General features: G+C 34.2%; 1 protein-coding gene and 1 non-coding gene across 3 annotated transcripts; both read left to right on the top strand.

Moving 5' to 3' along the window:
• The first annotated feature begins 1,362 nt into the window (after positions 1–1,362).
• LOC120189512 (GTP-binding protein SAR1A) lies at positions 1,363–9,812 on the top strand. 2 transcript variants are annotated; one of them, XM_039192783.1, is made up of 4 exons: positions 1,363–1,591; positions 1,914–2,045; positions 2,948–3,308; positions 9,801–9,812. In XM_039192783.1, exons 1-3 carry the CDS (start codon positions 1,463–1,465, stop codon positions 3,266–3,268), a joined length of 582 nt encoding a protein of 193 aa, XP_039048714.1. In that variant the 5' UTR covers positions 1,363–1,462; the 3' UTR covers positions 3,269–3,308; positions 9,801–9,812. The 2 variants fall into 2 exon arrangements, with proteins under 2 accessions (XP_039048714.1, XP_039048713.1); XM_039192782.1 differs by lacking the exon at positions 9,801–9,812 and having other exon boundaries at positions 1,364–1,591; positions 2,948–3,373.
• Positions 2,520–2,640, top strand: LOC120189684. The gene has a single exon (XR_005522546.1). It is a non-coding gene; the product is annotated as a small nucleolar RNA snoR83 (small nucleolar RNA).
• Positions 9,813–24,320: the final 14,508 nt, after the last annotated feature.

Raw genomic sequence — 24,320 nt, 5'->3', positions numbered from 1 at the left:
CACAGTACACTCAAGTATCTTCGACATAACATACGGTTGCGGGTGAGTGGGACCATATCCTATATGGTCACCGAAGCCAGATCGAAGTAATAACAACGATGATGGCGTCAAATGTCATAAATCCATCGCCGTCTTTCGAAGGTGGATCGTAGAGTGAGTTGGGTACACCTCATCGGCAAGACGACGACGACGATGATCAAGGCCTACGACCTCAGTGTACTCGACGACCACTCCACGACATTATCATTTGACCACTCTGCGGCATCGTCAAGAACTTAGAAGACATATATAAATTGATTTTTACTTTGTAATTTTCATGTAAAATTTTATTTTTTACTTTGTATTTTGTAAAATTTAAATAAATTATTTTTTCTTTTAATTTTAATTTTTTAAATTATCCATGGTGAAACTCTTCACCTTGGCCATTACTGCCCGTTGAACAACGGTTAGCCAACGACTATTTTTTTAATTCAAAAGAACTTGTCACCTTGATGTGACGAGTTCCATCTATTTTTTTTTATTTTATAAATTTTATTTCTTTTAAAAATTTTAAAAAATATTTTTTAATGAACTTATCACCTCGGCGTGACGAGTAATTATAATTCCAATTAAATAATAGCTAATGTGGGGCCCAATAAGCGTGAATCATTAAAAAATAATATTCAGGGAACCCGTCACATCGAAGTTACGAGTTCCAGGTGTACTGTAACAAATGTCGTAGCTTGCTAAATAAAATATGGGTAGGCCTAATACCCAAAATTTTTTATTCGCCTGTGGTATTGGGCCAAAAACATCTGAATGTTGTTACAAAATATAAGTCCATCAAGAGCGAAACATGCCAGATTTACATTATTATCCAAATATAAAATTCCATTAATTTATAGGGTAAAATTAGCTCAATAGATTAGGAGAGTGAAAAATTTAGCCCATTAAATCATCTCAAAAATGAATTTAGGATCAACGATAAATATTACAGTATATAATAAGCTCGTCATGTCTATATGACGAATTTATTTAAATAATATTTTTTTATTTAAACTTGTCATATTAGTGTGATGATTATTAATAAAATAATATTTTTTTATTTAAACTTATCCTATCGATGTGATATTTTTAAAAAAAAAATTAATAAATTTTAACTTATTGTAATAAATACTGTAGTTCCTAAAGTAAAAAATCTGATACCGTATTAGACCTAATAATTAGTCAGCCTATGGTATTGGGTCAAAATTATCAATTTCTAGAATTTGAACAGCCGAGATTTAATTCCATTGAGTCCAGCTACCCCCGATCCAGACCACCTGATAGGCACAAACTCGGATCAAGTTACCCAGTCAAAACTCACCAACTCATCCTCTCTTTTATACCCCACTCACCCATCAATACGCACTCTCTTTTCAGAACAAGCAATTTGATTTTTTATACTAAGAGTCAATTTTTCTTTTTGTGAAGGCATTGAATCATGTTTTTCTTTGATTGGTTCTATGGGATCCTTGCTTCCCTGGGTTTATGGCAAAAGGAGGCCAAGATCTTGTTTTTAGGGCTTGATAATGCCGGCAAAACCACTCTGCTTCATATGCTCAAAGATGAGGTATTTTTTTTCTTTCGTAAATGAATGACGGTAAATTCATATTAATTTTCTGTTTGGAGGATTAGATTTGTGTTAATATTGTTGGGTTTTTCTATTTAGTTCTATTACTTATGATCTAAATTGATTCAGAATGCTAATGCACCTTTTTCTCTTTTACTATTGATGGGATTTGGTAGAGATTAATCCTTTTAGCTGGAAGGGTTCTTAATTGCTATATATCGGGAAAAAAATAAACAATGTTATGGGATTGTTGATTGCGTTTTTAAGTAATGAAGTGATTGAAATCTGGTCTTCAATGGATATGGGTAATGGTTTGTGGCAGAGATTAGTTCAGCATCAGCCAACACAGCATCCCACATCGGAGGAATTGAGTATTGGGAAAATCAAGTTCAAGGCTTTTGACTTGGGAGGCCATCAGATTGCTCGAAGAGTTTGGAAAGATTACTACGCCAAGGTAACATTTCGTCTATGTTGCTCCTATTCTGCATCGAATATGAATATCCGACACACTCATACGAGCACATGACCTCTAAATATTCTATAAATATATCGAATGACCATACCTGATACCCATGTTCGGTTCTAGCATGTCCAACACCCACACTTTAGGCTTAATAACATAGCATTTCTTTTACACTGAAAGACCATGTGATTATGTTTAGTTTTCAGGCAAAAACTATGCCATCTTTCGATGTTTAGCACCTCTTTGACTTGTTTTTAGAAGTATTATTCAGGCTGTGGAGAGTTGATTCCATTATTATAATTAGTGTCTTTTATGAATTGAAGATTAGGTGATGAGTCCTAAAAGCCTTAGCTGTTGTTCATCAAATTCGTCTAGTAAGTCACTTTTATTTTGATATTCCACTTGAGAATCTGAATGATGGCAAGAGCTTCTTGTCATAGTCTTTTTTTCGAATGTGCCTCTATAATCCCAGATAATAATTCTTGTGGTTATCTGATTCATGAGGGGCAAAGAATAAGGATGGGGAGTTCGCTGATAGCGCCTTTAATTTTGCAAAAGTGCTTTAATAGTACCTCACCACACACTATATAGTTGCACTCTCTGTCAAGATTGCATTGTTGGAAGAAATCAATAACTATCTTCTATTGCGGAAAACGAAAACGGAGGTCTCTTTTTGTTTCAGTCTTCAGTTATATATACTTACTCTGATTCTTTTTTCCTTGGCTTATTTTACGTCTGGTCTGGGTCTAGTGCACTAAGAAGCCGGGCCCCTGCAAGTTTTCAGAGGCTCAGCTTTCACCGGTGTCATGTTATGGAGATCTTGTTTACTGAAACGTCTAGTATTTTCTTTCTAATGAAGAACATAATGAAAGTGATATGAATTCTTTTTGTAGGTGGACGCGGTTGTGTACCTGGTGGATGCTTACGACAAGGAAAGGTTTGCCGAGTCTAAAAAGGAGTTGGATGCTCTTCTCTCCGACGAATCTTTAGCCAAAGTTCCGTTCCTCATCTTGGGCAACAAGATCGATATACCATATGCTGCCTCGGAGGATGAGCTGCGGTATCACCTTGGCCTGACCAATTTCACTACAGGAAAGGGTAAGGTCAATTTGGGAGACTCGAATGTTCGCCCCCTTGAGGTATTCATGTGTAGCATTGTTCGTAAAATGGGTTATGGAGATGGTTTCAAGTGGGTTTCTCAGTACATTAAGTAGGTAGCCGCACAGGGAATTTAGGCATGCTTTCGTTCTTAATGTTATTTCTATACTAAATTGAATTGGATTGAACACTTTCAGAAATCTTTGTTACAGGTGTTCCAAACCCCCTGGTATCCTACTTTCTCCTCTTTTCTTGTCCCTCTTGTTTTCTTTCCTTCCATTTTTGTTCGAATCGGTAAACTTCGTTCTTGACGATACAATGAGTCATAGAGATGTAATTGATGATTTATTCTGGTTGATGATTTGGGACCAAATGTTAATGTACAGAGTCTTGATTTTACTACCAGTATATCTGTAAAGTATACTTTGTTTATGCTTAGATTTGAGACTGAAACAATAATGTTTCAACTTTCAAATAGCAATCATCAACATTTCCCTAAAAAAACAAAATTTCATCTTTTAGATGTTTATAGGAAATTTCAGGCTTTTTTATATAAAAGATTAGGGACGAAATCATAATTTTATGATTTTCCCTAATATTTAAAAAATGTAGGAATATTGACTTTGTCTGATTCATGGAAAACAGATTTCGAAAAATGAATTTTGTAAAATGAATTATATTTCATGGAAAACATTTTTTGAAAATCATTTTACGACGTTTGGATGATATTATATTTTAAATTCTTTTTTTTAAAATATAATAAATAATATTATTATAAGTATTAAATATAATAAATAATATTATTCTTTTAGATGAATATGCACTTATATTCCAACACCACAAAAACTGTACAAAAAACTCTATACAATCCAACAAAGCCACAAGGAAGACACACCTTCTCCCGATAAAATAGTTGATTAGCTAATCCCCAAGCCTCATAGAGAGCACCATTAACGAGCCCTCCCTACTTAATCTTCATCCTACGCATGCTAAGAATAACAACCTGCTTAATCTGCTCCACAAGACTAGCCATAGAAACAGCAACTCCCCTGAGAATCCTCCGGTTACGCTCCTTCCAAATACAAGCAATACAACAATTCCAAGACAACTTCAAAAGAATAGAAATCAAAGACTTACCCTTCAAAGTTCGGCAAGCCCAAGTACATCCTACTCCCAATCCAACACTCCCCGCTGTAGATGACAAAGCTCCAAAATGCCACTCCACACCGCCTTAGAAAAACAACAATAAAAAAAATGACTACGAGTTTCTTGCTCAGCCAAACACAACACAAGTGTCATCCACATGCTTTCCAAAAGAAATAAGCCTACTCTTGGTGGGAAGCCTATCGAGGACCGCCATCCAAGCTATTAAGGAATTCTTGGGAATATGACCCGAGTGCCAAACAAGGTGTTCCCAAGGCACCTTCGGATGAACCTCCCTCATCTCATTCCAAACACCCTAGAAGAGGAAAACGTAGGGCCAAAAGCCCATGAATATCCATAACCTTACCTCGAAGATAGAGCAAGCACCTCTAATGTAACACCCACAGACCGATGTGGTTGACCCGATCTGATCCGAGGTGTCACATTAGGATCACCAGAGCGACCCACAATAAAAATCCCGAAAAATTTAAAACTTATGTTAAAACACGTAAAATCATAAATCAATTTATAATTAAAATACAAGTTTAGAAAAAAAAACCATACATATATTATAACAAAATTAAAATCATACAAGTTTCAGACTCAGATATAAAAACAAAATACAACCTACATACCTCTTAATCATATGCACCGTACTCTGTAAGCAACGTCGGTGGAACTCCTTTACAGATTTTGATACATGCATTGGTTCAATTCATTTAAATTGAAATGGTGAGTAAAAGAGTGAGCTTTGGGAAGCTCAGTAATACAGAACTATCAAGTGATGCTGAAGGACTTGCAGATAATAAGCAAGCATAAAAATTTCCTTATCGATTCAGACGTCTACAGGTTTTTGGGATGAGCTGTGACTCCACTGATATTTCTTCGAGTAAAAGACATGAAGATTTCAGTTCAGAGGAAACATTCAAGGAACTAAGTTCAGGAGATCAGAATAGGATGTCTAGTGTGTTTCAACAAAACATAATAATGTATATAGATCATTTAAAAACGTTTGTAGTTTAAAACATATTTTAAAACCATAGTGATACCCTCCAACCGAACACCTCTATGCAGTTCCCTAGAACTGCATCCATAAGGACTTAACCTAAGCACACAACAAAGGTGCCACCCTAAAGGAGTGCCTTGGGGCTTGAGAGCCTACCCAAGAAAGTTTCTCGGGGCCTCGGAGCCTACCCAAAGGTCACCTTAGGTCCATAAAGAATTATCAGCTTGATCAGAGCTAAATCTCCATACTCCAGAATCCTACCTATACAATATATAGTAGAAATCAAATTTAACAATAAATTGTAATATCAGGATCGTGATCCAGTAAAATCTCGTAAGAGTGAGAATGAAATAAACCATATAACTGCCCTCCACCCATACATCATATGCATTCCCATAATTTACCCAAGGGAGTGCCTTGGGGTCTTACAGCCTACCCAAGGTCACCTTAGGTTTGTAAGGAATTACCAGCTTGATCAGAGCTGAACCTCCATACTCCAGCCTACCCAAATGATACCCTAATAATTGGTTCATACAATAAATAGTAGATTTCATAATCCATAAATCATGAATGATTATATTTTTTTAGTGAAAACAGGTAACTAGAGAACACATACCATGTAGCCATAGTTCATAAGCCATTAAATCAGTAAATCATAAATTTCAGTGAAACACATTTCAAAACAGATAAAACAATCATATAGTACATAGGGAACACACTAGAGGATCCAATTATTTTTCGGAGGTACTTAGCAATTATCAAGGGGAAACCATGAAACTTTTGTAATTTAATAGGATTTCAGAATCAATATCCCTATAAAAAAGGGTTTGATAGCTAACAGAGTCATCAATCATTCAGGAAGTGATTTATCAAAATCATACATTATTTGAATATTTTTCGGAGACACTAAGTAATCAAGAAGATACTCAGAATCTTTTGCATCAGAGTTGCTTAAGATTTCAAATATGTCAAGAGTGGCTCCATTATTCAGGAAATCGGGGGAATTTTGGACATTTTGTTCTTGGAGAATTCTTAGTAATTTATTCCAATAAGGGTGAAACGATGATTCATGATAATTAAGATTCATATCGATTTATAAGGATATCGAGTCAACTCGAATTGAACAAATCCTAGCACTGTGATATCTGTCAACTAGTCAAACCGATACACTTAAAGGATATTCACACTTTAATATTGACATCACTAGCCGAACTGATCATCTTCAAAATCATCGTTGAATGAGTCTTAGGAAGACGATCATGTATTCCCTCCCCAATACTGATTGCACGAGTTGAACGAACCTCATTTATAATCAACATAGACCAGATCTTCACATGAACCAATAATTTGGTGGTGTTTAATTTATTCATGAATTGCAATAGTATCCACTTATTTTAAGTCGTTAGAAAAACAAGCTGCTTCAACAGTCAAGGTTAATTTAATTGTCTTAGACTTCAAGGTATTATGGTTCCTTTAGAGTTTAGGGCATTTTGGTTCTTTGAACATTGTAGGTTATTTTAGTTATTTCGTAGCTCGAGAACATTTCAGTAGTTCTGATCAATTCAAACATATGCATATTTTCTGATAATTTGGTCAGTTATATCCGTTCAGCGTTATTTTTTTCTTTTAGGGATAATCTTGATCTTTTTGTAATGCAAGTGTATTTTGGTCAAATTATAATTCAAGGGTATTCCCGTCCTTTCCTTCCTTTCAGTCTTTCCATTTAATTCATTTTTTGCAAATAATTCAAACCTGAATAGTACTTCTAGTATTTTAGTCTTTATGTGCTTGTTGATAAATAAACAATTATAGGTCTTGTACCTTCTCGAATGTTAGGATCCAATTATCAGTGACTATCTGAGCAAATCAAGAATTTAATAAATGAAACAGTGATTTACCGAATTATAAAAAAATTCTCAGAGTTTTCACTATCAGAGTCATTCCGGTCTATTTTTACCTTATAGGAGTAATTTTGTAATTTCTTAACCATGTAATTCCGACATTAAACCTTTTAACGAAAATAATTAGAATTTAAATATTTTGAGGTTGATTGTTTTATCGGTTAATCACTGAACCTAAAATTATTCCTTATCAGTATTTTAGTGTCATATTGTTGAAAACATTTTGATGTTTCGATATAACAAACTAAGTTAAATGAATTTTAAGATTTTACAACAGATTTTCTAAGTATATTTGATGTAATTATTCGAATATCAAAATATTACTCAAAGTCTTTCAAAGTTCATTTTAATCCATACTAAAGTGTAAAATTGTGTTTTATACTTAAACTATTTTAAAACAATTTTACAAAGTATTTCGAGCCTTAATCGAGCAAAAAAATATTTTCTTTTTAAAGGGTTTCAAGAAAAATCAGATTGCCCAGGGGGTACAGATTTCCCCCCAGGGGGTACAGATTCCCCCTAGGGGGAACAGATTCCCCCCAGGGGGTACCGATTCCCCCTGTCTAACGGTCAAAAACATATTGCACTTAGGGAACCGATTCCCCATGAGGGGGTACCGATTCCCCCCACGCTCCAAGCTATTTTATTAATTGTTTCTCATCTCCAAACAGCTCCAAAACATCCCTAACGGCTATATATGACTTCAAACACATTCCAAGCTATAAATACAAGCTAAGGACACTTGAAGAAGAAATAGAACAACTATCCAAGCAATCAAACACAAGAGAAGAGTTTTTCATTCTTATTTCATCTTTCTCTTGTATATATTTTGTTCTTGTGAGCTCAATCTTGTAAACACCTACCTTAGAGAGGTTTTCTTGTTTACATTTCTTATCCTTTTATAAAGGGGAAAAGTTCTAGCTAATCCCGTGTAAAAGCTAGGGAAAGGTTCTAGTTTAGCCCGGAAAAACTAGGGAGTTTGTAAGGTTACTCTTTATCCTCAAAAGAAAGAACAAATTAGTGAATTTGTTAGAAAATCCTTGGTGAGGAGCTAAGGTAGTGGACGTAGACTTTGATTAAGAAAGTTGAACCACTATAAATCGATGTGCAATTCTCTATCTTTCAATCTCCTTACTCCCTAAACACAAAACCGTTCCGACCCCTCTTTGTAAACCATTTCTGATTGTCGATTCGAGCTTCCGAAAATCCCAACAATTGGTATCAACTTTTCAAATACTTTGATTTTATAAATCTTTAAAAAAATTTGACCTAAATTTGAATGTTTATGCATGCGGTTTAAATAAAAACAATATATATTTAATAATTGATATCAAAAATTTTCAAATGCATAATATTTTTAGAAAACTTTATGCATATGATCTTAAATTCAACAATTGATATTGCATAAAGTATTTTAGTCTTGGACTAAATTTCAAATGCTACTAACATGTTTGTTATTCTTTGTTGAAATTCAATTTTGTTTAAGTGTCAAGATCCTAAAAGTAAAATTTTATTTGGAATGCATTTATTGAGGGGGAGCTTTGATATTTTCAAATGATTTTTAAAATGTCAAATTTACTACTTACTCTCCAAAGTTATTTTGAACTTCAAATATTAGAGTCTTTTTGACTTAACAAAAAGGGGGAGAAGTGTTAAGGTGTTAAAGGGGAGAAGTGTTAAGGTGTTAAAGGGGAGAAGTGTTAAAGTAAGGGGGAGTAATTTCAAACTTTATTTCAAAATCTTAAAATTACTCAAATGTTTTGTTATATCAAAAAGGGAGAGATTGTTGAAAATATTTTGATGTTTTGATATAACAAATTAAGTTAAATGAATTTTAAGATTTTACAAAAGATTTTCTAAGTATATTCGATGTAATTATTCGAATATCAAAATATTACTCCAAGTCTTTCAAAGTTCATTTTAATCCTTACTAAAGTGTAAAATTGTGTTTAATACTTAAACTATTTTAAAACAATTTTACAAAGTATTTCGAGCCTTAATCAAGCCAAAAATATTTTCTTTTTAAAGGGTTTCAAGAAAAATTAGATTCCCCCCCAGGGGGAACAGATTCCCCTCCCAGGGGGTACCGATTCCCCCCAGGGGGAATAGATTCCCCCTCAGGGGGTACCGATTCCCCCTGTCTAACGGTCAAAAACAGATTGCACTTAGGGAACCGATTCCCCATGAGGGGGTACCGATTCCCCCCACGCTCCAAGCTGTTTTATTAATTGTTTCTCATCTCCAAACAGCTCCAAAATATCCCTAACGACTATATACGACCTCAAACACATTCCAAGCTATAAATACAAGCTAAGGACACTTAAAGAAGAAATAGAACAACTATCCAAGCAATCAAACACAAGAGAAGAGTTTTTCATTCTTATTTCATCTTTCTCTTGTATATATTTTGTTCTTGTGAGCTCAATCTTGTAAACATATACCTTAGAGAGGTTTTCTTGTTTACATTTCTTATCCTTTTGTAAAGGGGAAAGGTTCTAGCTAATCCGTGTAAAAGCTAGGGAAAGGTTCTAGTTTAGCCCGGAAAAACTAGGGAGTTTGTAAGGTTACTCTTTATCCTCAAAAGAAAGAACAAATTAGTGAATTTGTTGGAAAATCCTTGGTGAGGAGCTAAGGTAGTGGACGTAGACTTTGATTGAGAAAGTCGAACCACTATAAATCGCTGTGCAATTCTCTATCTTTCAATCTCTTTACTCCCTAAACACAAAACTGTTCCGACCCCTCTTTGCAAACCGTTCCGTTTGTCGATTTGAGCTTCCGAAAATCCCAACACATATGCATGTAAACTAAGTCTTATTCAGTTTAATTACTTTTTATCACCTTTGGAACGAGTTTAGAAATATATTAATCACACACATGTAACCAAACTTATTCATCTATAAATTAACCAATGCCAGCATGTTCCATAAAGCATACATAAGGTAGTAATATATTAACTCGATTTATGTGCTCCACCGATTGAACATTTAAACTTCATTCGATCACTCTCGAACTTGAATCCAATCATCGAATAATATCTCAAATACATATAAATAGAAAATACATCAGAAACAAGACTTAATTGTGGAAAACGAATCGAATCAAAAGGTAAGATACTGAAAAATAGCTTACAGAGATTGAATTTAGGGAAACAGACTTCGGATTCGGACTCAGGACGTCAACAAACATAAAATATAAGTTTTTAAAATTTTTGACTTTCCGGTCAAAGTCAACGGGTCAAAGTCTACATATTGACTCAGATGAGTTGATGCAGCCGAGTTGACTCAGAAAAGTTGACTCAATTCGGTTTAACTCAGTTCGATTCAAGTTGACTTGGACCGGGTTAACTCAGTTTGGTCAAACAAACCCGGTTCAGACCTGGTTGGGCCGGTTCGATCCACCTGGACCATTTTGTTGAAAACATTTTGATATTTCGATATAACAAATTAAGCTAAATGAATTTTAATATTTTTCATATGATTTTCTAAGTATATTCGATAGAATTATTCGAATATCAAAACATTACTCCAAATCTTTCAAAAATCATTTTTAATCCTTACTCAAAGTGTAAAATTAAGTTTTAATCTTAAAACAATTTCAAAATAATTTTACAAAGTATTTCGAACCATTTCAAAGCCAAAAATTCCAGATTGCTTAGAGGGAACCGATTCCCCCCCTAAGGGGGTACCGATTCCCCCCTGAATGGTTTGGCTTCGAGAATTCCAGTATGCTCGGAGGGAACCGATTCACCCCCAGGGGGTACCGATTCCCCCTTGTGTAACGGTCGAAATATTTGAATTTTACACTTTGGGAACCGATTCCCCATACAGGGTACCGATTCCCCCCACGCTCCAAACTGTTTTATTAATTATTTTCACACTAAAACGGCTATATTATTTTCTCTAATCATCCCCAACGTTCAGAAGTGATTCAAGGTGTATTTAAGCAAGCTTAGAAGCCATTGATCAACAACAAGAAACATCAAGCAATTAGAATCAAGAGAGAATCAAAGAGAAAGCATCAAACCTCAAGTTTGAGCATTTCAAGCCTATTTTTATTCAATATTCATTTTGCTTTCAAGAACACTTATTGTGCTCAATTGTATTTATTCTTGAGTGTTCTTTCTTTGTTCTAGAATTGTGCAAACATATTTTCCTTGTGAGGTTTTTCTTGTAAGTTTGCAAATTTGTATTTCTCTTTGAGAAAAGAGTGTTCTCAAAAATTGGGGTATATTCTTGAGGGAGTTGTAAGGTTATCTCTTTGGCCTCAAAAGAAAGAACAAATTAGTGAATTTGTTGGAAAATCCTTAGTGTGGATAGCTAAGGTAGTGGACGTAGACTTTGGTTGATAAAGTCGAACCACTCTAAATCGATGTGCAATTTCTTTCAATTTTCTGCAAAAGCTTCCACCAAAAATTTTATTGCCAATTCACCCCCTCTTGGCCGATTCCTTCAATCGATTAACTCAACAATTGGCATCAGAGCCTAACTCATTTGAAGGTTTAATCGCCTCTTGAGTCGATCCGGGAAGAGTTAAATCGATAAAGATGGCGTCCACTTCCGGTTCATTCTCCATGGAAGAATCCAGACCAATTGACGTGCCTCCACACTTCAATGGAACAAATTATCATCATTGGAAGAGGTATATGATGATATTCATCAAATCATTTGATATGGAAGCTTGGATGATAATCAAGAAAGTATATTCCTCTCCTACTAAGAAGGCAAAGAAGTGGAGTATTCAAGAACGAAATGAAGCTCAACAAAACTCAAAGGCTATGCACATGTTGTGTTGTGCAATTGATCCTAATGTATATAAAGGAGTTTCTTCTTGTTCAAGTGCCAAGAAAATGTGGGATAAGCTTGAGGAGATCTATAGAGACAAAGAAGAAGAAGAACTAATAAAAGTGATGTCTCTATTAGCTCTCACAGAGCCAAAGGTATCTTCTAACTCAAATATATCAAATTCAAAATCTTTTAATGAGTTACAAGATGCTTATGATAAATTATTTTTGGAGTTTGAGACCATGAACTCCAAATACAATAAATTAATTTCTAAATTTATTGCTAAAAATGATATTCTTTTGAAAGCTAAAACAGACTTGGAAAATCAAAATGAAATGTTGAGATATGAGTTAGAGCTTTCAAAAATAAAATCAGAAAACTTTGAAAAAGAAATTTTCAAATTAAACAAACTTCTTCTAGAAATGAAAATGGATTTTGAAAATCAAAATGAAATCTTGAAGACGGATTTAGAACTCTCAAAAATGAAATTTGAAAGTATTGAAAAAGAAAATTTCAATTTGAAAGATAAGCTTGAATGTTTAACAAGAGAAAAAGAGATCATTCTAAATAATTCATCTAGTTCAATAATGACAATATGTTCACATTGTCATTATCATGGTCATAAGGAACATACTTGTCCTTTAAAGAAAGGAAACCGATTTAAAATTATACAAGTATGGGTTCCAAAAGGAACAAGAGGCATTGAAACTAATGTTCAAGGATCCAAAGCAATTTAGATACCAAAATCTACTTAAATGTCTCTTGTAGGTGTGTGAGAGCAATTGTGATAAAGATGATGATATTCAAGATGCTCTAAGCCATACATAAAAAGAGAATGGGTAACCTCTAAACTTAATGTTTTTATTATTTGGTTGCTCATTTAGTTTATGCATGCATGAGGTTTTAAAATGTTGAATTATGTTTTATCTCATGTATGTTGAAAAATATTGTATGATGAACATGGTAAATTTTGGTAATGTTTTATAAGCTCTAGTTCATCATATTAATTTTTGGTCAAAATTGTTTTTAAAAAGTAATTGATATCTCTTTAACAATTGATATCGATTTTTCAAGAACTTTGGTTTTGCAAAATTTTGACCTAAATTTTTTTTTAATGTTTATGCATAGATTTTTTGTTTAAATATTATAAAGTTTTAATGCATAACATTTTAAAAAACTTTATGCATGTTCTCTTAATCTCTATAATCAACATTGCATAATGTTTTATATGTGAATGGGTTAAAAGCATAATCTTTTGAAAAATAAATTTGATAAAAGATACAATGTTTTATTTTAAATAATTGCAAAATTGATTAACATTGCATCTATTTTCGATTATGCTTGTTGGTCATAAAATAGGGATATATATATATACATGATGCATTTAGATTTTATTAATATGACTATTTTGTGCCTAGTTTCTAGGGATGAGCATGATGATTTGTTATGGCATATGAGACTAGGACATGCTAGTATGAGTGTTTTGCAACAGCTAATTCAAGGTGATTTAGTTCGAGGGTTGCCTAAGCTTAAATTTGATAATGATAAAATATGTGATGCTTGTGCTAAAGGAAAACAAAAGCGAGTTTCTTTTAAATCCATTAATGATGTATCAACTAGTAGAGTTTTACAATTGATCCATTTAGATCTTTTTGGGCCAACTAGAACTACTAGCTTGGGTGGAAAACAATATGCATTCGTCTTGGTAGATGACTATTCTAGATATACTTGGATTCTATTTTTAAATACTAAAGATGAAGCATTAGAACAATTCATCACGTTTTCAAAAGTAATCCAAAATGAAAAAGGTTACTTTGTAACTAGTGTTAGGAGTGATCATGGAACTGAATTTGAAAATCTTGGATTTACTGAATTTTGTAACTCTAACGGTATTAGCTATAATTTTTCAGCACCTAGAACCCCTCAACAAAATGGAGTTGTTGAGAGGAAAAATCGAACTTTAGAAGAAATGGCTAGAACCATGCTTTGTGAAAATAATTTGCCAAAATATTTTTGGGTGAAAGCTACAAATACCGCTTGTTATGTTGTAAATCGAATAATGATTAGGCCAATTTTAAAGAAAACTCCATATGAAATTTTCAAAAATAAAAAGCCTAACATTAGTTATTTTCATCCTTTTGGATGTGAATGTTTTGTTTTAAACAACGGTAAAGAAAACCTTGGCAAATTTGATGCTAAAAGTGATGAAGGAATTTTTCTGGGTTATTCCTTAAATTCTAAAGCCTATCGTGTATTTAATAAAAGAACTTTAGTTGTAGAAGAGTCTATACATGTTGTTTTCGATGATAATCCCCTTCCGAGGAAGGATTCTTGTGTGAATGATGATGTAGGTGTTATAAATACAAATGACGTTAGACATGACGTTGGAGAACCATCTTCAAAGGAAGAAACAAAAAATGAGGAAACTCATGATCCTCTTGAGAATCCAACCATTGAAGAAAGGGAAGTATCTTATCCAAGAGAGTACAACTATGTCAAGGATGGTGAAATTATAGGTGATACATCAAAAGGGGTAACAACTCGATCTTCTCTTAGAAATATTTGTAATTATGTTGCATTTATCTCATGCATAGAGCCTAAGAATATTAAAGAAGCATTAAATGATGAACATTGGATTATGGCTATGCAAGAAAAGTTAAATCAATTTGAGAGAAGTAAAGTATGGACATTAGTTGAAAGGCCTAGTAATAAATCTATTGTAGGTACTAGATGTGTATTTAGGAATAAGCTTGATGAGAGTGGTAATATAGTGAGAAACAAGGCTAGACTTGTTGCTCAAGGGTATACTCAAGAAGAGGGCATAGACTATGATGAAACATACGCTCTCGTAGCTAGGATGGAAGCAATTAGAATGCTATTAACATTTGTATGTTTCAATGAATTTAAATTATATCAAATGGATGTTAAAAGTGCATTTTTAAATGGTTTTATAAAAGAAGAAGTGTATGTGGAACAACCTCCAGGTTTTGAAGATTCAAATTTTCCGGATCATGTTTTAAAATTGACAAAAGCTCTTTATGGTTTAAAGCAAGCTCCTAGAGCTTGGTATGAAAGATTGTCAAATTTTTTAATTGAAAAAGGTTTTTCAAAAGGGAAGGTTGACACTACATTGTTTTTGAAGCATAAAGGTAAAGATTTATTAGTAGTTCAAATTTATGTTGATGATATAATATTTGGTTCTACTAATGATGTTCTTTGCCAAGAATGTTCTAAGCTAATGCAAAGTGAGTTTGAGATGAGCATGATGGGGGAGCTCTCATTTTTCTTGGGACTCCAAATCAAGCAAAGAAAAGATGGCATCTTCATCAATCAAGCTAAGTACGTCAAAGATATGCTCAAGAAGTTTGGACTGGAAAATGGGAAACCTCATGACACTCTAATGAGCTCTTCAACAAAGCTTGACTTAGATGAATGAGGTAAATGTGTAGATGTTAAATTATATAGGTCAATGATTGGATCTCTACTTTATCTAACTGCAAGTAGATCGGATATTATGTTTAGTGTTTGCTTATGTGCTAGATTTCAATCATGTCCTAAGGAATCACATTTACTAGCTGTTAAGAGAATCTTTAGATACCTTAAAGACACTCATAGTTTAGGACTTTGGTATCCTAGAGACTCTAGCTTTAGCTTGCATGCTTTTTCTGATGCGGATTATGGAGGATGCAAATTAGATAGGAAAAGCACCTCCGATATTGCCAATTCCTTAAATATGCTAATTTCTTGGTTTTCAAAGAAACAAAATTGTGTTGCATTATCTACCACTGAAGCCGAATACATTTCAGCTGGTAGTTGCTGTGCACAAGTTTTATGGATGAAACAACAACTTTTTTATTATGGAATTGAAGGTACCATTCCTATCAAGTGTGACAATACTAGTGCTATTTGTCTCACTAAAAATCCCATCCAACACTCTAGAACTAAGCACATTGAAATAAGACATCACTTCATTAGAGACAATGTCACTAAGGAAGATGTAGTTCTAGAATTTGTTGATACTTTGCACCAATTAGCGGATATCTTTACAAAACCTTTAGACAAGGAACGATTTTGGACACTTAGGAGAGAATTAGGTTTGACCAATCTATCTTCACTGAGTGTTTAAAATAATTTTAGCACTTTTAATAATAAATGAAAAATGCTTATAATAGTAATTTTTTATTGCATTCATTGCTATTAGTTAGGGGGAGTTTATGATTCTTGATGAAAAATTAATTTTATGTTCAAATATCGTTTAAAGATTAATTGAATTGTTTGAACATGATTAATTTTCATTATATGAGTTGCCAATACCACTAGAGGAAATTAATTTAGCATTTTGGATTTTTAAAATCGGATTTTAGCATTTTGGTGCAGAGGGAATCGATCCCCCCTTGAGGGAACCGATTCCCCCACAGGGGAATCGATACCCCCATAGGGTTCTGGTTTTAACATGGGCTGAACCCAATATTTGCTCAAACCCTCTCTTATTCCTTCACGCCGTTTCTTCCCTCTACTCTCTCAAATCTCCATTCTTGCCTCAAATCAACGTTTTTAATCGGAATTCACTTCAAATATCATCCTCTAAATCTGTTGAAATCATAAAAAACGTGCAAACTTCATCTAATCTCACTCAAATCCGAAATCATTCAAGGTATTTTTCCAAAACTTCTTTTTATCAATTTATGAACATAGAACTAGTTTTAATTAGTTCTAGGTTGAATTTTTGATCGGGCATTGATTATTTAGTGATTAGAAACTAGATATTACAACTAATTTCATCTAAAACACAAGATTTTTTTCAAAATTTTCTAAATTTTTGAAATAAAAAAAATTAATTTTCAAATTATTGTGTTTTGATTAAATTATGTTGTTATTATGAAAACTATACATATATTGTTTCTCAAAAACATATTTTTCAAAAGTTTTTCAAAAACTTTGCCCATTAGGATTGATTTAGAGAACCTTGAAATATTGAGGACTCAATTGAGTTTTGGGATTGATTGAATTGCATACATGTGTTTTCTAAATTGCAGGTTATCAATTCTATTCCGATTTCCTAAACCATGTCAAATCCTAAACGTGCTAGGTCTTCATCTAGTCGTTCACACCGTCAACCAAATCCACCTCCAAATCCTCCTTCTATTCCAATTTCTAATCATAATCCCATTGATCCTAACTTGACTATCCAAAATTCGTGTTTCAATCATCCTGGTCCTAGAAATCATCGTTTTTGGTATTATCAATATTTTGACTCTTACAAAATCCGGGAAGAACGTATTCCTTCTCGTCAAGCTATGTTAGCTATCAATTTTAAATATCTTCCTCTTTTACAAGAGTGGAAATTTGATAAACTCTTTGACCTTGAACCCATAGTTTACCATCAACTTGTTCGTATTTTCTATTCTAATGCCGTTTGTGTTAAAAACCAAACTGAAACCGAAACCATAGGAATTCGTTCCTACCTTCTAGGACAATTCTTATATATTGACTCGGCTTACATAGCCAATACATTCAGAATAGATAATGATTGTATTTAAAATGAAAAACAGGTTTTAGGATCTCGTTATAAAAGAAGGGATAGTGCAAGTGTCCTAGACCTTCATGAACGTTTTCTTCATCTAATGATTTCTTGGTGGTTTCAACCATCCGGAGGTCGTTATTCTACTCTTAGAGCCTTAGATCTTTGGTGGTTACATTGTTTCGAAAATTAAAATCAACCTACCTCATATTATTTTTGATGAAATTGTTGAAACCGTAAATCTTGTTCCTAACAAAAAACTCTGTTCATCTCTTGTTTACGTTTGCATTTTGAGTAATATGTTTTCCAAAGCTGGGCTTAGAGTCGGTCTAGATGTCGTTTTTCCCCTTAAGAAACAAATTAACCTTCTTTCCTTAACGAGAGCGGGATGGATTAAGGATAAGGAAACCAGTGAATGGGTTCGATCTTCTGCAAATACTCCGGGAGCTAGTTCTTCACAAGCTCCACCCGAAGCTGACGAAGATCTCGAGCTTGAGCAATTAATGCGAGACATCGATGAAGCCAAAGATGAGCCTGAACAGCCCGAAGAGCAAGCACAACAAACGCATCCAATGCCTCCATATTTCCAATCCTTTATGGAGACATTCAATTTTCGATACGCTACTATGGATTCGCGCTTTACTTCTATAGAGTCCCATTTATCCACAATGGGAGCTAAACAATTAGAAATTCTTCGGGAAATGCGTGCAAATAATGAAGAAACCAACGCACGTATTAATGACCTCATTAACGAAATGGCCGCTATGCGAGCTCGTTTTCCTCCTCCTGATCCGGATATGTGATTCAATGTTTTGCTTTGAACTCCAAACTTATTGTTTTAACATTTTGAATATTTTGGAATGTTTGAATTTGTAGATTGATTGACTTTGAATTTGTTTGGATTTATGAATGGTTAGAAATTATCTATTTGTGTGATTAAATTTATTCATTATTGCATCATTTACTTCATGATTAGATATATGACCAATTTTGCCATTTCACATTAATTATGAATATTGATTATGAAACTAATGACTAACGTTTCTCTTGCTTGTGATCTTAGCAGCTTATATTATATATAATCAATTGGCTAAATGATTTTAAAACCTTGTTTAAATTCTTTAAAATGTCTTTTTGATTTAACAAAAAGGGGGAGAAGTGTTAAAGTGTTTTTAAATGATAATTGGGAGAAGTGTTAAAGTAAGGGGGAGATTGTTGAAAACATTTTGATATTTCGATATAACAAATTAAGTTAAATGAATTTTAAGATTTTCCAAATGATTTTCTAAGTATATTCGATAGAATTATTTTGAATATCAAAACATTACTCCAAATCTTTCAAAGATCATTTTTAATCCTTACTCAAAGTGTAAAATTAAGTTTTAATCTTAAAACAATTTCAAAATAATTTTACAAAGTATTTCGAACCATTTCAAAGCCAAAAATTCCAGATTGCTCAGAGGGAACCGATTCCCCCCCTAAGGGGGTACCGATTCCCCCTGAATGGTTTGGCTCCGAGAATTCCAGTATGCTCGGAGGGAACCGATTCCCCCCAGGGGGTACCGATTCACCCTTGTGTAACGGTCAAAATATTTGAATTTTACACTTAGGGAACTGATTCCCCATACGGGGTACCGATTCCCCCCACGCTCCAAACTGTTTTATTAATTATTTTCACACTAAAACGGCTATATTATTTTCTCTAATCATCCCCAACGTTCAGAAGTGATTCAAGGTGTATTTAAGCAAGCTTAGAAGCCATTGATCAACAACAAGAAACATTAAACAATTAGAATCAAGAGAGAATCAAAGAGAAAGCATCAAACCTCAAGTTTGAGCATTTCAAGCCTATTTTTCATTCAATATTCATTTTGCTTTCAAGAACACTTATTGTGCTCAATTGTATTTATTCTTGAGTGTTTTTTCTTTGTTCTAGAATTGTGCAAACATATTTGCCTTGTGAGGTTTTTCTTGTAAGTTTGCAAATTTGTATTTCTCTTTGAGAAAAGAGTGTTCTCAAGAATTGGGGTATATTCTTGAGGGATTTGTAAGGTTATCTCTTTGGCCTCAAAAGAAAGAACAAATTAGTGAATTTGTTGGAAAATCCTTAGTGTGGATAGCTAAGGTAATGGACGTAGACTTTGGTTGATAAAGTCGAACCACTCTAAATCGTTGTGCAATTTCTTTCAATTTTCTGCAAAAGCTTTCACCAAATATTTTATTGCCAATTCACCCCCCTCTTGGCCGATTCCTTCAATCGATTAACTCAACACATTTCTAGAAGAAACTAGAGTTAGGGGACGAGTCTCACGCGTATACACGAGGCGTGGTGGCGATGACGGGCTCGGAGCAGTCGGCCGATTACTCCACGAGCAGATAAATACCATTATCAAGCCATAATCAACTCAAACATCAGTAAAATCCATCGAAATAAAAGAAAAGGGATGAAATGCTTACTCACGCAGGTGATCGACGAAACTGGCAATGTTGACGCGACCCAATTGGTCGAGTTTTGAACGGATGGAGGTGGGGAGTTCCTTGGCAGCGAAGATTAGTCGAACCGAGGGGAGAGACGGCAAAAAATCGTGAATAACTGAATGGTTGGGGTCTCGAAGAGTTCTCTAAGTTCACGACAAACGACGGCCTATACGGACGATCCAAGGGTCAGGGTTGGGTTACCAGTCACTGCTAAGGTCGAAAGACGTGGTAGTGTACCTCATTGCCGACTGAAAGATGCTGAACGGAGATAGGGGTGGACAATTTGGGTGGTGAGTAAATAGGTTTTGGGGTTTTTGGTTTACTGCATTGAGGGGTTGGTTTTTATTTTAACTGACAAAAATGGACAAATTCAGGGTTAAGTTCCTTAACTATAATCATGGTTGCACAATAGCCATACATTCAAAATCAAGCATTTTAGTCCCTAACTTTTTCCCTTATTACAACTTTAATTCGATATTTTAAATTAATAAAATTTAGCCCCTAAATTGGCGTGTGACATCCAGGTCTAGCTGCAACTCTGCGAAATGGTCAAGTCCCTTGGGGTGGTGTTTGGGGGTACGAGAATCGACGATGAAGTCATTTTCTTTGTTCCGATTACTCCTAACACATCCACTTCCAACAACCAATCCATATCAACCCAGAAATTCATCCAATCATGATGTAAACTAAACGAAAATAAAAATTGAGCTTACCCAATGTTGATGATCGAGGGAAAACGATGATGGTGAAGTTACCAACTGGTCGGGTCTTGGTCAGACGATGACGAGGAGTTTAATATTGTGGGCGGTGAGACCAATAGATATCTGTGTTGGTCGGAATCATCAAAAAATTGAGACAACCGATTCAACCCTGATGAATCGTTGAACGTTCTTCCACGGCGATCGATGATGTTTCACAATGATCTAAACATTAGGCTATGATCTGACTGAGGTAGCGCTTTCAACAATGTAGGCGGTGATGAACATCAACGATTGGTTGTTACGATTAACGATGATTTTTTTTCAAACGATCTCTCCTGATTTTGTGATAACCAGTGAACAGATTGGGAAAATTGTAATTAAGGGTCACACGACGACGAAGAAGCTTTTAGTTTTGGCGATGACGGTCACCGCTAACTGTAGACCAATAAACAACAGTGGGCAGTGACGAGCTAGGGGAGAGATATGGGTTTATGGAAAATTTTGGGTATTTTTCGGGTTCTAACTACATGAAAATAGGGAGGTTGATTTGCTTGGTATGATCCAAATAAGATTTAAAACATTGCTTTTATTAATTTAACCCCAACAGTGCCTTTTGCGTAGATAACATGGGCATGGGGTACCATGCCTAGTGATGTGGGTTCAAGCCACCACAGTCACAAGTTAACCTATTTTTCAAGCATTCCTCATATTTTATTCTTTTTTTAGGTTGACAAGGGACCGTTAAATCCAAGTTTAGATCCTTAAACTTTTAGGAATTTTAAAAACTACTCTAAGATTTTTAAGATCTTGTAAAAAGGTCCCAAAAATCTAATTAATTAATAATTTGAATTAAAGCTAAAACAAATAAATAAAAACTGGGTGTTTCACTTCTTTTGCATAACTCTTTTGCGAGATGAATATACCATCCTCTGATTGTTCCACTTCTAGGCCCAAATAATAAGCATTAGACCCACATAAGTCATCTCAAACTCAAAGGACATATGCTTCTTGAATTCTTCAATTAACTTGGGATTTTTGCTTGTAAAGATCAAATCATCCATGTAAAGACAAACTATCAAGATGTCTCCATCATCATTTGTTTTAATATAGAGTGTATATTCATGAAGACAACGATCAAACTCATTATCTTGAAAATAGTTTTCGATACGACTGTACCATGCACGAGGTGATTGTTTCAACCCATATAATGCCTTGTTTAGCCTTATATTTATCTTATTGTCCTTTGACTTTGTATCAAATAGGTTGCTCAATGTAAACTTCTCCTCTAAGAAACTATTAAGAAATATTGATTTCACATCAAGTTGATGGATTTTCTACTTCTTTTGAGCCGCCAAAGAGATAATCAATCAAATGATTTCAATTCAAGAAATTGGCGCAAAAACTTCATCATAATCAACCCCATGCTTTTGCTTATAGCCTTTAACAATAAGTCTTTCTTCGTATCTCACCACTTCTCCACTTGCATTCTTTTTTTCTTCTTGAAAATCCACTTGACCTTTTGGAAGTTCTGATAACTCCCAAGTATTGTTCTTCTCAATGGATTTTCATCTATTGTTAATCTCCATTTCTTGTCATTCACAACATCTTCAAAAATGAGCGACTCACTATCTACTATTAGGAAAAACAAGTCATTAATATCTTCAGTGGAGCGATATAAATCCCTGATACTTCTGAATTTATTTGGTATTTCATTCGAACTTTCTCTGGAACTCAAGGTTTTACCAGAAGTTTCTTCATAAATCGGTTCAGGTGAAGGTGGAGTCATATCCTGTGGAGGGTTCACATCTTGCGGAGGAATCACATCTTGCTCTTCTTCAAAATATGGAAAGAAATCATAGTGTGTCCTAATTTCAACTTAGTTGTTCATCAAACTCAACATCACGACTGATAAAAATTCTTCTATTTATTGGATTACACAACTTGTAGACTTTGGAGTTTAATTCATAACCAATAAATATATATTTAGAACTTCGATTATCAAGTTTGGATCTACCTTGGTCGGGTACATGTGCATAAGAAATGCTTCCAAACACTCGAAAATGTCTCATACTTGGCTTTCTTCCGCTTCAAGCTTTTAGAGGAGTTACATTATCCACTTTCTTTGTTGGCGAGCGATTGGACAAATAAACTGCACCTGAAATAGATTCGGCCCAAAATTCTTTAGGCACGTTCTTCGCCTTTATCATACTTCTGGCTATGTTAAGAATGGTTTTATTTTTTCTTTCTGGAACTCCATTTTGTTGTGGCGATCTGGGTCCATCAAAGGATGACGAATTCCATGTGCATTACAAAAAATCATTAAATTCATTGGAAGTAAATTCGGCTCCTCTGTCAGATCTTAAGGATTTTATCTCATAGATATTTTCATTTTCAACAAGAGCTTTAAAACTTCTAAAAATACCAAAGGCCTCAGATTTATGTTTCAAGAAGTAAACCCAAGTCTTTCTGCTATAATCATCAATGAAGAGCAAGAAGTGTCCACTTTTACTGAATGATGGCAGGGTGATTGGTCCATGTACATTGGTATAAACAAGTTGAAGAGGCTTGGTTGCTCTTAATGTTGCTTCTTTTGTAAAACTCATCCTTACACGTTTGCCTAGGAGACATGCCTCACACAATTAGTTAGGGTAACTAATAATCAAAATTCCATTTACCATCTTATTTTCTCAAAGCATTTTGAGGGCTCCAAAGTTCAAGTGACTGAATCTCATTTTCCAATGCCATGCATCATCTTCCACACTAGTCTTCAAACACTTTGCTTCAATCGTATTGAGATTCAATAAAAACATTCTACTCTTCGACATTTATACTTTAGCAACCAAGTTGACATAATAATCTCTTAGCCAAAGACAACAATCTTTCATGTAAACTTCATAACCTCTTTCAAGGAGTTTCCCCAAACTCAAAAATATTACTCTTTAGCTTCGACACATAATAAACATCGGTAATAAGGCTATTGTTTTCATCATTTAGAGAAATTAAAATAGTCAATTTCTCCTGAATTTGGATTTTCGATGAGTCTCCAAATGAAAAGTTTACTTTTAAATTTCTCATCAAGTTCCACAAAGGCCTCTTTGTCTCCACACATGTGATTGCTTTCTCTATTGTCAAGGTACCAAGTGCTTGCATCATTGTTATCTTTTTTCTTAAATGCTAGCAATAAGGTTGGCTCTTCAACATATTGTTGATATTCAATGAGGTTGATACTCTCTTCATTTCTACTTTGATTTTGGCATCCCAAGAAAAAAAAGACTAAATTTATGGTAATTATAATATTCAATATTGGACTTGTCATACCTCATTTCATTCGATCTTTGATTATTAAATCTTCCTCTTCCCCTTGATCTTCCCTGATTTCTTGATGATGAACTTACATCATTATTTGTACGATCTTCACGATCACTTTCGATTCTTTGTTGGCCAAAACTTCGACCTCGTCCACGTCTATGACCCTTTCAATTCTTTTTTTCTCGATTGTTTTTCAAAGACAACTTGGCTTTGAGGGCTTGTTCAATGGACTCATCTTGTCTCCTATTAAATCTGTCTTCCTGGGCTTGCAACTCACCCATAACTTGTTCAATAGCCATGGGGTCTAAATCCTTTGATTCAATAGCAT

This window comes from Hibiscus syriacus, unplaced genomic scaffold (assembly GCF_006381635.1).
Source record: "Hibiscus syriacus cultivar Baekdansim isolate YM2019G1 unplaced genomic scaffold, ASM638163v2 tig00116958_pilon, whole genome shotgun sequence".
In the NCBI taxonomy this organism is placed as follows: Eukaryota; Viridiplantae; Streptophyta; class Magnoliopsida; order Malvales; family Malvaceae; genus Hibiscus; species Hibiscus syriacus.
The sequence above is the reverse complement of the archived record's forward strand: the minus strand, read 5'-3'. Positions and strand labels throughout refer to the sequence as shown.